Source organism: Prionailurus viverrinus, chromosome A1 (genome assembly GCF_022837055.1).
Source record: "Prionailurus viverrinus isolate Anna chromosome A1, UM_Priviv_1.0, whole genome shotgun sequence".
NCBI lineage: Eukaryota > Metazoa > Chordata > Mammalia > Carnivora > Felidae > Prionailurus > Prionailurus viverrinus.
Window position 1 is genome coordinate 194,011,296 of NC_062561.1, and position 16,999 is coordinate 194,028,294.

The 16,999-nt window shown below is 46.5% G+C and overlaps 1 protein-coding gene across 1 annotated transcript in view; it reads right to left on the minus strand.

Annotated features, from left to right (window-relative positions):
• Positions 1–12,886: 12,886 nt before the first annotated feature.
• Positions 12,887–16,999, minus strand: part of GALNT10 (polypeptide N-acetylgalactosaminyltransferase 10) — a 225,604-nt gene continuing 221,491 nt past the window's right edge. The window contains exon 12 of the mRNA XM_047826528.1: positions 12,887–16,978. Coding sequence (XP_047682484.1) covers positions 16,820–16,978 — 159 coding nt within the window. The 3' untranslated portion in view covers positions 12,887–16,819. The remainder of the gene's footprint in view (positions 16,979–16,999) is intronic.

Consider the following 16,999-nt stretch of genomic DNA (forward strand, 5'->3'; position numbering starts at 1 on the left):
CTCCGCGGGACAGCGGAAGTCCCGCCTCCGCGCGGCCATTGGCCTCGTTCGCTCTGTGGGCGGGGCCCCTGCCACCGCTGGCGCACCCCATTGGGCGCCTCCGCCGCCAGTCCCCGGCGCCTGGCTACTTCCTGGACTCTGCTGGGATGGGTTCAAAGTAGAGAAAGTGGAAGAGGGAAGAGTTACCCGGGTGCGGGAGGGGAACCGGGCCGCAGACTCTTCAGGCTCGGGGAGGGATAGTGAGCAGGGGCCTGGCTGGACGGAGGGCCAGATTCCGGGAACGGAGGAGCACAATCGGGGGCGTACTGAAGTGTAGACGTGGGCGGGGGCGCCGAGGGACAAACATAGGGAGGGGCATTGAGGGGGTACCTGACGAGGATAGAGGTTCTGTCATGAGAACGTAAAAACCGCAGGACCAGGGCCAGAGGACCCGCAGACCGACGGGAGATAGGGTGGATGAAACAGCACAGAAAGCCAGGCATGGCGGGAAAGACTGAGGGACAAGCCGGTACAGATACGTGGAAAGACGTGCAGAGGAGATGATGGGGGTCTGATGGCGGGTATTGCAAGGTAGTCGGATGCTGGAGGGTGGCGGAAACCTCAGACTGTAGAGACTGGGACTGGCTTGGTCGGCGCCGAAAGAGGAGAGGGAGGAAGAAAACCCCTACGGGGCTTTTGTGACCCTACGGCTGGGAAGAATCGGAAGTCAGTATAACGTCTGGAGGGTGGACTAGGTGAACCGCGCGGGGAAGCGGGGACTGCGGAAGACCGGGAGAAAAGGTTGGAGTGGAGGATCAAGGGCCAGTCTCGGCATGGGGAAGGGCTTGCTGTATCTTGAGCCTTCCCTGAAGCTCTGTAAGCTTCTATTGCTTCTATAGCTTCTATTGCTTTAATCCTCCCGATCTATCCACAATAGCTAGCAAGCCCCTGAGCTTGGGGTTAGGTACCCAGGGCATCACACACCCAGAAGGGCCTTCGGAAAATCTAGTCTAGCACCCCTAGTCAGGTCACCTCTCTGCTGGGCAACTTGGGGACTAACACTGACCAAAGGCCCAAAGGGACTAGCCCAGGGTCATAGGGTCATGCGGTCACACAATCATTTAGGGATGGGTAGCATTGACCTGGGTGGGCGTGTGGGGTGTTCAGGGGGCGGGAGTGTTAGGTGAGCACTTGTACCTATTTTGGTAGTACTAGGTGGCTTGGCATTAAAGAGGTTTTTGGTTTGTGCCCTGATGAAAAAAAGGAAAGCTACCAGTTCCCATGTTTAGGAGCAGATGCTCTGTGATCTTAAATTTTCTTCAGTGACCTTGAACGTATTTGTACCCTCTCGTCTAGTAATTTCACATGCAGAACAGCCATTTCAGGAAATTGGCCTACCAGAGAAAAATTTAAACAAGGATGTTCATTGTAGGATTATTTATAAAAGGAAAATAGAAAAAGAACCTCAAGTTCCACAAGAGAAGTGGTTAGGTAAACTACCTAACATCTTCAGAGTGAGATATTTTGCAGTTATTTATGATCTTTTCAACATTTAAGGTAGTTTCAACATCACTGTAAGTGTTTTCTATATAGAACAATTCATCATGGACTCTTCAACAAAGAATTGATGATGAGTTGGAGAAGTGCTGTATTCATGTTAACTTAAAAATGCAGGATTTAAAATTGCATATGGTAGGGGCGCCTGGGTGGCGCAGTCGGTTAAGCGTCGGACTTCAGCCAGGTCACGATCTCGCGGTCCGTGAGTTCGAGCCCCGCGTCAGGCTCTGGGCTGATGGCTCAGAGCCTGGAGCCTGTTTCCGATTCTGTGTCTCCCTCTCTCTTTGCCCCTCCCCCGTTCATGCTCTGTCTCTCTCTGTCCCAAAAATAAATAAAAAACGTTGAAAAAAAATTTTTAAATTGCATATGGGATATGTGTGTACATATAAGTTAAAAAATAAAAAAGGAAAGCAACTATTTGTGCATATGAAATCTACCAAAGTACTAATGTTCTAATAGTAATTATTATCATGGATAGTGGAAATATGGTTGATATTTTTCTCCTTTTGGTCTACCTTTGCATTTTCCCCAGGAAGCAATTATTGCTTTTATAGTAGGAAAATATAGGATGAAAATTAATAGGAAAAAAGGCACAGTTTAATAGAATGCCTCACTCAGACTTCATACATTCAGAAGTAAATTATTGAACGTATTACATATACCCATATCAGGGTCGGCCACAAGAGAAGAATAAAACATAATCTTTACCCTAAAAGAGAATATCTTCTAGCGGGGGGAGCTCAGACACATACCCAGAAAACAGTTGGGTGTCTATACAAGGCAGTGTGTGATGTTGCCTCCAAAGTTGACTGGTACGGATGAGAGGTCTACATTTCCCACATATATGTTGCCCTTAGATATTTTTCAAAACAGCACTTACATCCAGTGCCAGGCTGCTACAATACACACAGCTTCTTCGCCAGATTTTCCCCTGGCACTGCCCCTGGAGCAGGGGAGAATGGTGCCTTTTCCTTTTCCTAGATGGGTTCTGTCTCTCTGTCTCTCTGTCTGTCTCTCTATGGAATTTATTGTCAAATTGGTTTCCATACAACACTCAGTGCTCATCCCAACAGGTGCCCTCCTCAATGCCCATCACCCACTTTCCCCTCCCTCCCACTCCCCATCAACCCTCAGTTTATTCTCAGTATTTAAGAGTCTCTTATGGTTTGCCTCCTTCCCTCTCTCTAACTTTTTCCCCCGTCCCCCTCCACCCTGGTCTTCTGTTAAGTTTCTCAGGATCCACATATGAGTGAAAACATATGGTATCTGTCTTTCTCTGCCTGACTTATTTCACTTAGCATAATACCCTCCAGTTCCATCTCTGCCTGACTTATTTCACTTAGCATAATACCCTCCAGTTCCATCCACGTTGCTACAAAAGGCCATATTTCATTCTTTCTCGTTGCCATGTAGTATTCCATTGTATATATAAACCACATCTTCTGTATCCATTTGTCAGTTGATGGACATTTAGGCTCTTTCCATAATTTGGCTATTGTTGAAAGTGATGCTATAAACATTGGGGTACAAGTGCCCCTATGCATCAGCACTCCTGTATCCCTTGGGTAAATTCCTAGCTGTGTGATTGCTGGGTCATAGGGTAGATCTATTAATTTTTTGAGGAACCTCCACACTGTTTTCCAGAGTGGCTGCACCAGTTTGCATTCCCACCAACAGTGCAAGAGGGTTCCCGTTTCTCCACATCCTCGCCAGCATCTGTAGTCTCCTGATTTGTTCATTTTAGCCACTCTGACCAGAATGAGGTGGTACCTCAGTGTGGTTTTGATTTGTATTTCCCTGATGAGTGACATTGAGCATCTTTTCATGTGCCTGTTGGCCATCCGGATGTCTTCTTTAGAAAAGTGTCTATTCATGTCTTCTGCCTATTTCTTTTTTTTTTAATTTTTTAATGTTTATTTATATTTGAGACAGAGAGAGACAGAGCATGAACGGGGGAGGGTCAGAGAGAGAGAGGGAGACTCAGAATCGGAAGCAGGCTCCAGGCTCCGAGCTGTCAGCACAGAGCCCGATGCGGGGCTCGAACTCACGGACCGTGAGATCATGACCTGAGCCGAAGTCAGACGCCCAACCAACTGAGCCACCCAGGCACCCCTCTTCTGCCTATTTCTTCACGGGATTACTTATTTTTCGGGTGTGGAGTTTGGTGAGTTCTTTACAGATTTTGGATACTAGCCCTTTATCCGACATGCCATTTGCAAATATCTTTTCCAACTCTATCGGTTGTCTTTTAGTTTTGTTGATTGTTTTTCATTTGCAGTGCAGAAGCTTTTTATCTTGATGAGGTCCCAATAGTTCATTTTTGCTTTTAATTCCCTTGCCTTTGGAGATGTTCCTAGATGGGTTCTCTATCTCAGCCCTTGGGGTAGGGGATGCTCCTTATCTGCTACTCCTGAATTCTTTAGAGTTCTCTTTACTGTTTTACTACTGTGCCCTGTTATAATTCATAAATCTTTATATTAGCTTTCCTCTGTTCAAATTACTGTGTGATTTCTCTCTCTTAATTGGACCCAGACTGATACCCTCAGTTTCTGTGTAATTTTGTGTGTGTGTGGGGAAGGGTGGTGCACATGCTTTTAACTACCATTTATAGACAATCCTATAGTCTTTCTTCAAGGAATATTTTATAATCTCTCCTCCCTGTTATTATGTAGTTTGGTTTCAAATAACAATTTTTTTTTGGAAAAAATTCTGAGTTTTCTGCTGGGGAAGTAAATCTGTAACTACAGAAAGGAAATATAGTGAAATATTCAAATAATGAAGAAATGAATACAGATAGAAGCTTCTATGATCCTTGTTTTGCTTTGTGTAGGATTTGAGATTCTTGAAATGGCCAAGAGAATCTGCTTTGCTACATTTATAACTTTAGGTAATTAATTTACAACAGTTCCTTAAGTGCTTGAAAGATCTTGCTTTTTAGATTTGTAAGTCTGCCCTGTTGGGCATTTAAAGTGTTTGAGAAAATCAGACATATTAAATTTGTAATTGTAGTCTGAAATGTCTAAGGAAATTTGATTAATTAAATCTGTAAGCCTGTTAAATGTTTAAGGAGGATTGAATCTGCTAAACTTAAGAATTAATTCAACAGTAATCAAAGAACAAGTGAAAGTGATTGTTCTTATCTTTATATGAAAAATCACCAGATTTATAAAGGAATAACAAGATTTGTAAATTGAACATAAAGCCTTTAATAAAAGCTAGGTTTTAAAATGGCAACTTGACTCAGTAACTGTAATATTCTTTTCCATCCCCAAGTCTACCTTCAGATAATTAAAATTACAGGCTGATAACCCCCAACTCCATAGTTCTAGCTGAGGCCTCTCCTCAGAGCTCCAGAAAACAGCCTCTGGAGCTTAGATGCTCCAGGGGCATCGCAGACCAAATGTTCAAGTTAAAAGCTTCGGACAACCGAATCCGTTAACTGCAACCTGTACCACCCTTGATTCTCTCTTCTTTCACCCCACTCCAAGCCCACGCATCATTGAGGCACTTTCTTCTCCTTCCAATAGATATTTAGAATCTGTCCCTTTTGCTTTGTTTCCTATGGCCAGCGGTTCAGCCCAGGCCACCATCACCTTGTGTCTAACGTGCTTTACTGGCCTATGAGCTGGTCCCTAAACCACTCATTCCTGATGGAGCATCTATACAAACCAAACCTTGCCCCACTTCTCTTAAGCCCCTCACCAGCTTCCCAGTGCATTCTGACAGTGCCTCCTGCCATCTCTTTGCCCCCTTCCCACGCCTCAGCTCTGTTATTCTTCCTTAAGTTCCTCAGATAAGCCAGACTCCTCCCTACCTCAAGGTCTTTGCATTTGCAGTTGCCTCTACCTGGAAAGCTGTTCCGCTCGCTCCTCCCACAGCTGGCTCCGTCCTCCAAGTCTTAATTTAAATGTCACCTCTGCAGAGAGTCTTCCCTGATTGAAAGGAATTTTTCTTCCCAGCCCCTGCCTATCGCTATGCTCCATTCCGTGTCTTTTCTTATTAGCATTCATCACAATATTCAATGATTCTATTTTATTATTATTTTTGTGGTGGGGCTGTTTCTCCCATTGCAATATAAGCTCCACAAAGGCCAGGACTATGTCTGCCTTGTTTGTTGTTGTTGTAGCTCCAGTGCATACAACACTAATTCTCCAATTCTGGTAGCTAACAAGAGTAGGGACCCCGTAAACATTTTTTCAATAAATTAAGTATATCCAACTCTACCAAGACATTTATTAAGTAATAAAAAAGATACAGGGCACTACGTGGAGTATGAATTCCATTTGTTTTTCTTTTTATACCCAAATACACATATTTGGAAACACAAGAAACTAGTAATTGTGGTTGCTTCCATGGTGGGGACTGCAGGCCAAGGGAAGAAAGGAAGAATCTGAAAATTAAAAAAAAAAATTTTTTTTAACCTGAGAGAGAGAGAGTGAGCAAGCATGAGTGGGGGAGAGGGGCAGAGGGAGAGAGAGTGAATCTTAAGCAGGCTCCATGCTCAGCACAGAGCCCAATGTGGGGCTCGATCCCATGACCCTGGGACCATTACCTGAGCTGACACCAAGAGTCATATGCTCAACCAACTGAGCTGCCCAGGCACCCCAGAATTTGAATTTTATAACCTCTGTTCCTATTGGGTGTTTTACGACATGCCTATATTTCTAATAATAGAAAAAAACCATCCTTTGGTATTGTAATTTAACAGGAAGTATGGAATACCAAAAAAGTTGGAAGAATCTCAGAATAAAGGACAGTCATTTAAATGGAATAAATTAAGCTTTATGAAAAGTCCACAGCATGAGCCTATTTTCCTCATTTCACTGAGGACGCATGAAAGTGTCCCCTGGCTCTGGTCTGCAACCTGGCACTTGACAGGTGCTGGCTATTGGCCAATGGTAGCTCTTGGCACTGTGGCTAAGGGCAAAGGCTCTAGTTTGAATTCCAGCTCTGCCACTTTACTAGCCGTAGAACCATTGACAACTTATGTGAAGTTTATAAGCCTCAGTTTTCTTCATCTGTAAGATGGGATGATAATAGTACTTATAGGGCTATTGTGAGGATCAAATGTGATATTGTAAAGCACTTAGCTTAGTGTCTCATACATAGTAAGTGTTCATTAAGTGGTAGTTATTATTTCATACATTTTATGCTGACACCCCTTGTACTCAGGTTCAGATTTCTGCATGTTAGAGAGTGAGACCTCACATTGCAGGATGGGAAGGTGGTGCTGCTGATCTGTTAATCGTTCGGTTTCCACACAGGCAGTTTCCATATCCATCTGTGGAGCAATGATTGGGAAAGTGCTTCATTATTTTGTTGTATCTTAACCTCATCTTAAAAAATTATGTGGATGGAAAAATTAAAGTACCAAGAGAAGTGATAAGAAGTGTGTGTATGTCAAGAAAGTGAAAAGACAACCTACAGAATGGGAGGAAGAGTTTGCAAATCATACACATGATAAGGGACTTGTATTTAGAATATATAATGCACTCTTATCATTCAACAATAAAAAGACAAGCCAATTAAAAAGGGGTAAAGGCTTTTTTATTAAAAATTTTTTTTGCGTGTGTTTTTTAAGCACCAGAGTCCACTGAGGCATTTTATTTGCACACATGTATTATATCCCTAGAAAAAAGAACCCCGGGATTTTCTCTCCAGCATGTTTTGCTTCTTCATGAGGCCAGCTGAGGTTGTCAGTGAAATGAAACCAAACTGGTGGGACAGGAGCAGACTATTCTGCCATTTTTCTAGCTGTACATCCAATCTGGGGCTGATCACACGTGTTTAACCTGCCCATGAAGTTCACAACAATTTTCCCAGCTCTGTGATCATCCATGATTTCAAATTCACCAATGTAACCATGCTTCAGCATCATAGTTAGAAACTGGAAGATGACTTTGGAGCATGGACTAAGAGCCTGGTGTTTGCCTCTCTTTTTGGCATTGTTCATGCTCTTGAGAGCATCTGCCAGGACATTCATGCATGCCATAATGGCGGCACGAAAAGATGGTGGAAAGAGTGAAAGGTTTTGAATAGATATTTCTCCAAAGAAGATATACAGATGGCCAAAAGCACATGAAAAGATGCTCAACATCACTAATCATTAAGGAAATATAAATCAAAACTACAATGAGATATTACTTCATATCTACTAGGATAGCTATAGTACATAAGACAGGTAATAGCAAGTATTGGTGAGGATGTGGAGAAGTTGAACCCCACATACTGCTAGTAGGAATGCAAAATTGGTGCACCCATCTTGGAAAAAGTTTAACAGTTCCTCAAAAAGTTAAATGTAGACTTACCATATGACCCAGCCATTCTACTCTTAGGTATCTACCCAGAGAGATGAAATGTCTTTCAACTGATGAATGGATAAACAAAATGTAGTATTTCCAGACACATTATTATTCTGCAATAAAAAGGAATGAAGGACTGACACAATATGGATGAACCTTGAAAACATTATGCTAAGTGAAAGCCAGACACAATGGCCACATATTCCATGATTCCATTTATATGAAATGTTCAGAAAGGGCAAATCCATGCAGATGAGTGGTTACCAGCGGCTAAGGGACTGGGGAGCTTGGGTGGGGAGTGACTGCTAATGGGTCCAGAGTTTCCTTTTCTGGGGACAAAAATGTTCTGAAATTAGGAAGTGGTGATAGTTGCACAACCTTGTAAATATACTAAGAACATTGAATTATACACTTTAGGTGAATTAGATTTCAATAAAGGAAGTATGTGTATCATTAACTGTAGTTGACATAAAGGTAGGAGTCATTGGATTTATTGAAAGGAATGAATCTTCAGTCTCCACTTGATGTTCTTAATCACTTTTTTTTTTTTTTTAAAGTAAGCTCTAGGCCCATTGTGGGACTTGAACTCATGACCCTGAGATCAATAGTTGCATGTTCCTCCAGCTAAACCAGCCAGGCACTTCCTTATGCATGTTTTTTGATTAGTAAAGAAAAATAATCAAATTGAAGATATAGTAGGAAAGGCAGGAAATATATCATCAAAGGTTGCGTCCAAAAATGCAGGTGTAATTGAAACTGATAAACCGTTTTTTATTCCTTAGGAGCAAATGTGCCCTGTTGACGGAATACATTTTTTGTTTGACTTTTTACTTTCGACATTGGTCACATTTTCAGAAACCAATTCTGTATGGGAGTGGGGTTGTATGTGTAGTCTGTCATGGGGAAACAAACCTTTGTGCTTCTCCTTTCTTTAATGCTAGATGACCAAGCAAACTTCTAAGAAAAAATTCAACTGATACTAGGAGGTTGCACATAATTATTTGGGTTACTGGGTATTTGGGTCATTGGGTCTAATGCCCATAAAAAAATGAACAACTTCAGATTCATATATCAGTCTTTCATGAGTTTCATTAGGAAAAGTCAGCCCTGGAAAGCTGTTTAGTTTTGGCCTTAACGAAATATGCAACTAATGGTGACATAAATAATAAGGGTTATTAATCAGTTTCACAAAATTAACATTTCAGAGATAGGTGGTGCGTTCATCAGCAGCTCAACAATTTCGGAGGTCCAAATCAGTCCTCCTGAGAGCTGGGGATAAAACCGTGGACTAGAAGGCACTAAACAAGTAAACGAATGAATAAAATAATTAAAGCACTCTCATTATTACACTGATGCTGTGTTTGCAAATGTGCCTACTCACCAAAATAGATTTGTGACCTCAGAACCGATACTTGCAGCACCTCGGAGGTCACTTGCAGCACCTCGGAGGTCACTTGCAGACGTGTGCATGTGCAGAGTGGCAAAAAATTGGAGTTCCCCCAACATGCACGTTCCCAGCTGAGGTCTAGCGCGCATGCTCTAAACAAGTATCCTTTTTGTGGGCAATGTGGTGTCACGTTTTACATATTTTTGTGCTTTTTCTTGTTGATTTTGGTTTAAAATGCCTCCCAAGCATAGCGCTGAGGTGCCGTATGGTGTTCTTAAGCACTAAGATGTGTCTATGGAGAATATGTGTGTGTTAAGTAAATTTCATTGAGGCATTAGTTCCAGAGTTAGCCCTGAGTTGGATGTTGACAAATTAGTGACCTATTATTAAATAAGGTGTCTTTAAACAGAAATGCACATAAAACAAGGTTATGTATTGATCGTTTGATGAAAATGTTTCGAGTAGAGGCTCGCAGGAGCCTACCCCTGCGCTTCCCCTAGGGGCGTGGTTCAGTGTTTGCTGACTCCATGTTCACAGTGACTCAATAGAACATAACTACTGTGAACAAGAAGAATGGACTGTATGTCAGGATAAGTGCCATGAAGGAGGCTACAAATGTGCTCAGCATGCCAGAAAATGATGTGTGTGGGGTGGGCCTGTTCTTGACAGGGTGTGCCGGAAGTTTCTTGGGGGTGGGGGTGAGCTAAGCTGGGACCTAAACTCTGACAAAAAGCTGCCAAGCAGAGGGAGAACATTCCAAGTGGAGGGACCACTTGGTTTTGGAGGTGGGAAAGACTTGGCCTGTGAGGGCCTGAGCCCTGCCGGGGAGGTGATGGAGAAGCAGGCAGGGGCCAGCCTGGAAGGACTGTTAGGACCTGGCTAAGAAGTTTCGGTTTTATACTAGAGGCCTGGGGTGAAGTCACAAGCAGTGCAGCAGTAATCAGGTGTCTCTGGGTCCTTGTTTGTTCTCATCACTAGGCTAAAGAGGTCACAGATTATTCCTTATTCATCTCTGTATTTCCAGGGCTGAGGACAAAGGTGGAGCCAACTACTATGGGCACCCAGCGTGGACCACCATGGGCCCACAGTACATATGTCGGTATGCATTTGTTGTCTCGATGACTGAGCCCTGGGATTCTGCAGCTGTAAAGAAACCATAGCAGGGACTTTTCCCAGAATGTGGACTCCAGCCTCATGAGGACTCCAGACCCCAGGATTCCAGCCTCAGCATCCCAGGCTGAGAGGCCAATGCTGGGGGCGGCGGTGTTTAGCTCTAGCTCCAGCGAAAGCAGACCCTCCATCCCCTTCTTCCCATCCCCAGGCAGGAGCTGGCAGGAGATCAGATGCTACTTCAATTCCAAGTGGCTCATGAACAAAAGCTGTGAAGTTGCTAAGAAACCTGCTTCTCTGAGGGTTCACCAGGTTTTCCTTTGTTTCTATGGCAGTGTGTGTGTGTGTGTGTATGCGTGCGTGCATGCACACCAAGGGTCGTCACCCTGCCAGCTCTGAAGCAAGTCAGATTGGAAGGTAAGGATTGCAGACTTCCCTGGGGCACCTTCATGGGCCTGAGGATCACCAAGCCAGGCAGCCCAGGCACTGAGGGTGAACAAAGAGGAAACGGATGCGCATGGCCAGAGGTTAGCAGAGCTGTAAGCAGCTGCAGGAAGGGAGCTCTGGATACTGAATCCTGGACCCACTTCAGCAATAGCCCAGAAGCCGTAGGGTGGGAGACACCAACAGAACTGAAAGGGGGCCCCACTCCTATCCCCTAGGTTAGCTTGGAAAATAAATCCCTAGCAACCTCAGGTCTACTGAAAAATACCAGATGCAGGATTTGTACAACTGTAAGAGTACAGGCTGACCATTCTCTACTTTGCTCCCCTTTTCCCCATTGTCATGGAAAATCTGAGGCCTAGGGAGGGGAAGGGACTTTCTCAAGAACACACAGCATGAACAAATACAGGAGCACTCTCTCTCAGAAGGCCTGTGGGTTGTGAGTGGAGGAAATAAAAGCCTAAAGTGTAATCTGAAGCTGTATTCTTCACCCGTTTGTCCATTCTTCAAATATTCATTGAGCCTTTACTCAGTGCCAGGAGGCCCCAATCCCCAATTCCAACTAAGTACAGAGAGAGAGAAGCCAAAATTGTTGGCAAATTGCCAAATTCTCCGCCTCTGCTCCCGAATAAGTATGCCACCAACCACTGACAGAGCTCCCACTGTGTGTCTGAGTGCTTTAGATACCTCGGATTCTACCCTTGCTTGTGGGCTTGGGAGCTGAGGAGCTAGAACGGATGAGACATGTTAATTCCCCCCATCCTCCCACCTGTCCCAGTGGGGAAGGACCTTTCCTCCCAGGAACCAGTGATTTCGAGAAGGCAACTGAGGGCCAGCTGCCCTGGAGTTTTCACTCTGCAGGTCCGAGGTGCCAACTATGTGCCCAGCAGCCCGAGAAAGTCATTCCTGGCCATAAACCTCAGTTGAGGGCACATCTGATGCTCTCACCCTGCCCAGTTAAAAACCCTCCAATGGTCCCTACTGCTTTAAAAATAAAGCTCAGAGACGCCCTAACATGGCCTACAAGACCCTGCAGAGTCTGGCTTCTGCCCACCCTTTCCTTCTTGTCTCTTTTTTCTCACTCTGCTCCCACCTCACTGACCATACCTGTCATGTTCCCTCCACAGGGTCTTAGCACATGCGGCCCCTGCACCTGGAATCTTCTTCCCTCTCTTCCTCTGTCCCTAGTAAAAGAATTTAATCTTTTTAAAGAAACCATTAAAATTTTAGAACAAAATTAACAATATCCATCTTCTGGTTCCAGGGCTCAGAAGGCCAGTGAACAGATTTCCACCCCCTTAATCTGCCTTTTCCAAGCCGTGGTCCACAGCGCCCTCTGGTGGGCTCTGGGCGACAGCATCAGCAGGCAGCTTGGGCTTGCTGGACCGGTAGTCCTGCACTAAGTTTCAACCAGGGAACCAGAGGTGGGGCTGGAAGGATCATCCAAAAACTGGCCATTTTATGGCAGAAAACTGAGGGGCAGGATCTGCAGAGCCAGGCCAGCCAATGCTGTTTCTAGAACGTGGCATTACACAAATGATACAAATCTAATATTCAAAAGCATCGTAATATTTTGGTAGGTAGACACCTGTGGCTGATGGGTGAGCATCAGAAATAAAGCCATTTCACCTTGTCCTGCCCCCCTGAAATCTTCCATTCCTGGCTGTAGTCTGTCAGACCCTTTGTGGGCTACCCCACCTAACCCTGTGAGCTCACCTCCTGTGCCTTCAACACGGAAACTCCCTCCTGCTCAGGGTTCTTGCAGTAGTGACTCCCTTTGCCTGGAACTCTCTCCCCCAAACTGCTTCTTGGCTCAGACTCCCTCATGTCTTTCAGCTCTCACAGAGACACGCTCTGACCGGCCTACCTAATGTTGCCTCCCAATCCAGTCTCTGAGACATCTCGGTTTATATTCTTCATAGCCCTGCTCACATCTAGAGTCATCTTGGTTGTTTGTTTGAGGTCCACCTTCCTCTCTAGAAGGACAGCTGTTGGGGACTTGTTCGGTATCTGGCAGAGGGCCTGGGTACCGAGCAGACACTCCCTGAATACGTGGGGAATGACGGACTGAAAAATGGTGCGTGACAAGAACAAGCCAGAGAACACGTTAGACAAAGTCTGGAGGTTTACTCAACAACAATCACAATTGTACACAGTAAGTCAGTTCATCACAAAGGCTCACTTTTCTGGGCAGGAGAAGAGAGGTTGGTGGTCTTGAGCTCTGTTTAGAATCCCAGTCTGCCATCTCAAGATTCCCTGCCTGTAGTCCCTTTGGGATCCCAGGCTTCATGCCCAAAACAGAGCAGGAGCTCAACCCTGTTGTCTGGAGAGGCTGAATCAAAGCCATCTGGGGAGCGGATGCTAAGAGGACCTTGTCACTTGGGACGTAGGTCCAACACCCACCCCAGAGGCGGCAGTGGGCCTTGGCCTTGGCTCAAGATCAAGTTTGAACTGAAATATTACTTCGATTTTCACAAAGAGCATCGGTGGAAAGTAGAAAAGAATTCCAGAATTGGACTGCACTCCTTGCCCCTCTCCCACGCTTAAAAATCTTCAGAAAACATTAAAAATGCATTGCCTCCCAGGAATTATAAAAGATCGCCCAATCTGTACACACTAGAGACCACTGAAGCAAGGAATCCCCAGTCAGAGTAATTCTCGGTTACTACCGTAAAGTGCTTTGCCACGCTTTTGAGATTCCAGAGACTAGAAAAATGAAGATACACGGAAAGAAACAGGGAGCCATTTTCAAGGGTATCATCTCTTTCTTAAGGAGAGAGAGAGAAATTCGACAGGTAGGTTTGGAAAGTGAATATAGGGTGCACTTTGGGAATCTATATGCCGCATCTTCAACAGGAACTGCTCTTTCTCCCCGAGGCCTAATGTCATCCCCCCCCCTCCCGTGGAAGTGCCCCCCTCTGCCTCTGAACTAATTCTTCCACAAGGGGAGAAGGGGCGGTTCCTGGACTATTTTAAAAGTTGAAAGCTCCAGGGGGAGGCACACGGTAGAATGGCTTTTCACACGTGTGCCTGAACATTTAGCCACCTCCAAAGGCCTTGTATTTACAGCAAAGAGGCTCTCCGCATTCCAAAATGTTTCCGGAGTTCCCCCTCTGGAAAGGCTGCTGGTGAGCCACACGGTCATGATGCTTTCTGGCCGCACCCTGTTTTGTGACCTCATGCTCAGAATAAAGGGAGGCAAAGGGGCCCACATTCTCACCCATGACCCAGATGAGAGCGTCTCCACAGGTCCTGGCTGCTGTACTGAGCATCGGCTGGCAGTGTGGGCAGGAACCTGGATCTCTGAGACAGGTGGTTTTCAAAAAGGAGGCCAAAGCAACCAGTGGTATTTGTAACCAGTCAGTTGGTCAGCTGAGCCGTGAACCTCTTCCTTCCCCTCTTACACACTTTGCCGAGTCCCAGCACCTCCTGGTGAGGGCTCATCAAGTGCTGCTCAGAGGACCTGCCCATCCCCAGTTGAGGGTGCAAAAGCAGACCCTAATGGAGGACCCAAGAATGGGATGGAGGAAAGCTGAAGCCCGCTTGCTGCTGCACCTGCTTTCCACAGGAGTCCCGGTCTTGCCGAGGACACTGTCACCCACTTGGAATGGGACATCTGGAGACCTAGCGAGTGCGCTGCACTCCGTGTGGGGGCTGGGGTGGGGGACTCCAGGCGTGGTCTACAAACAGGGCCCTCTCCCAGGGGTTGCTGAGGCCCTTCTAGGCCACAGACAAAATGAGTTGTCCAGCTGCCCTTTTAACTTGGAGGGTTACTTGTCATGAACTGGAACAACTCCAGCCTCTGGCCCTTGAGGGGCATCTCCGCCTCCCAGATCCTGCCCTAGGCCCAACGTCTCCTGCTTGAAATCAGAAGTTAAGAAACACACACTCATCCAACAGAAACTGCACACACTACCACGAAAGTTTCCCCTCCCCCACCCCCAACCCTGCCCCTTTATGTTTGTCTAGCAAGGCACTAGGAAATTGTTCAAGTTTAGGGATTTGCTGTACATTTGCATTTTTTTCTTTTTAAAAGGCACAGTTTTTATTTTAATGATGCTGCTTTGCTCTCTGATGATGAACCCTCAGTTCTCCAAACTGCAACTCTTGTTCTCCTAGATCCCAGAAGGGGCCTCATCTTTGGACTCCTTCCTATGGAGGGCCACTTCTAAAGATATGGCACTCGTTTGGAAAAGACACGGAGGGATCAACAAGAAGGGATCAAGCAAGCTGTTGCACGCACAGGGGCCACCTCTCCTGGGGACAGGCGGCCAGGGCAGGGTGTGTGTGGGGGCAGAAGTGGAGGAAGTGATGCTTTGCCAGCTATATGCTTAATTGGGGTGGTGGTGGTTAGGAGTGTTTGATCTGCCTCCCCGCCCCTGATAACTGATGGCCTTGAGATCAGCCAGCATCTCAAAGGCAGATTCGTGGCTCTGTTCCCAGATTAATGTCTCATTTAATTGGTAAATGACACAATTGAGAGACCCAGCTCTAATTGGAACACTGGTTTCAAGTATTTCCTGGACTAGCTGGTGGGAGCCATAGGTTGTAGAATGCGATTTCCATTTCTGAATCAGTGGGTGGCAGGTTGGTCACAGAAATGCTTCCTATTAGCTTGGGAGCCCTCTGGGAGTCCGACACATAATTAACAAAGCAAAAGGTAAACACGAGGGACTGGCATGGAGCTGGGTGTCTGCCTGTTCGTGGGACCCTCCTCCACTGCAGCTGTGAAGGCGGTGGAGGGTGCAGGGCTTCGGGTCTGCACTGTGGACCGTGTCGTACCGAGGCCTCTGGTACGAGCTGACGGACATGGGTCACCCACCCTCTCCCCCCCCCCCCCCCCCAGACACCACCAACCTTGGATTTCAAAGATTGTCTCTAGGTTGGGGGCTGGATGCCTTAACTATATTACACTTGGCTGGCTCTTTTAAATCGCAGCATTCTAGAAATCCCAACTGGATGCTAGAATACCAGAATCCTACGTAGCGTTCTAGTTTGTGATCCAATGATACAGTTCTATAAAAATTCTAGAGTTCTATGTGAGAACTGGAGCCGCGATGAGGTCAGAGGCTGGGCATCTCGCCCCTGGTCCACCTTGGAGGCCTCCAGACTTTGTGAGGTGAGCACTTCACACATCTGCTCCTTTCTTGAGGCAGGTAATTGCCCAAGAGAGAAAGAGGAAAATGGAAGCACTGATAAGGGAAGTTCAGCCAGAATATCTGGTTTGGAGGTCTTCTACTAGGCCTTTTCCATGGGCCCAAGTCATCTGAAACCCAGCCCTGAAGAGCTGGTGGCTGAGCTGTCTTGTGCCCAGAGAGCAAGGCGAGACATCCCATGTGTCCATGGCGGCAAAGGAACGTCTAGGGGTCCAGCTTCTGACCCCAGGCCTGGCAGCTGGCCAGTGTTCAGTACTGGATGCTCTGAGGGCCCAGGTACGGCCTTCGAATGCATCGCCTGGGGCTGTGACAGAACAGAAGCCGGGCAGTAACTCTAGTTACTCAGCTACTCCATGACAGGCAGAAACTAAATGGCTGAAACCAGTGGCCCCAAGAAAGACTCCCTCCCTCCCCTTCTGCAGCGGATGGACGGCAGAAGTGCTACAAGTGCCCAGACGGACAACAGGGGCTTCTCTTTCTAAAGGGCCGTCACATACGAGCCATCTCAAGGCTAGGTAACCTTGTAGGACCCATTTTCGGGTGGCCTAGGGCTGCCTTGGCATTTCTCCCACATAATGCCCAAAGGAACGTGGTGACAAAGTTGGTAAGGCCCTCCTAGATTTCCATGATGCTGTCAGGGATTAAAGCAGGCACTGCTCTTTGTGGGGCCTCATGTGGGGTCTGTTGTCCACCCCGCGGCTACCACTGGGCCTCAAGGAACAGGTGGGCCTCCTGCTCCAGCCGTCAGAGCCCTCTCCACCCTAGACCTGTTGGCCAGCGCCTTTCACGTCACGCTGCCCACGGAAGCCCTGCCTCCCTTGGGAGGGGAAGGCTGCCGGAAGCGCCAGGAGAGAACCCCACCAGGCCCGCTGAGACACCAGGGCTCAGTTCCTGTTGAATTTTTCCAAGACTGTCGAGTTGGTGTGTTCAAACAGCCACTGCTGGGTCAGAGAAGAGGGGTTACAGGTGTTCATGAAGATCCTGTGGTCACTTTCACTGCAGTCCATGCAACTGCCGCTGACGGGGTGGTACAGGGTCTTGTCCTACGAAACAGGGAGGTAATC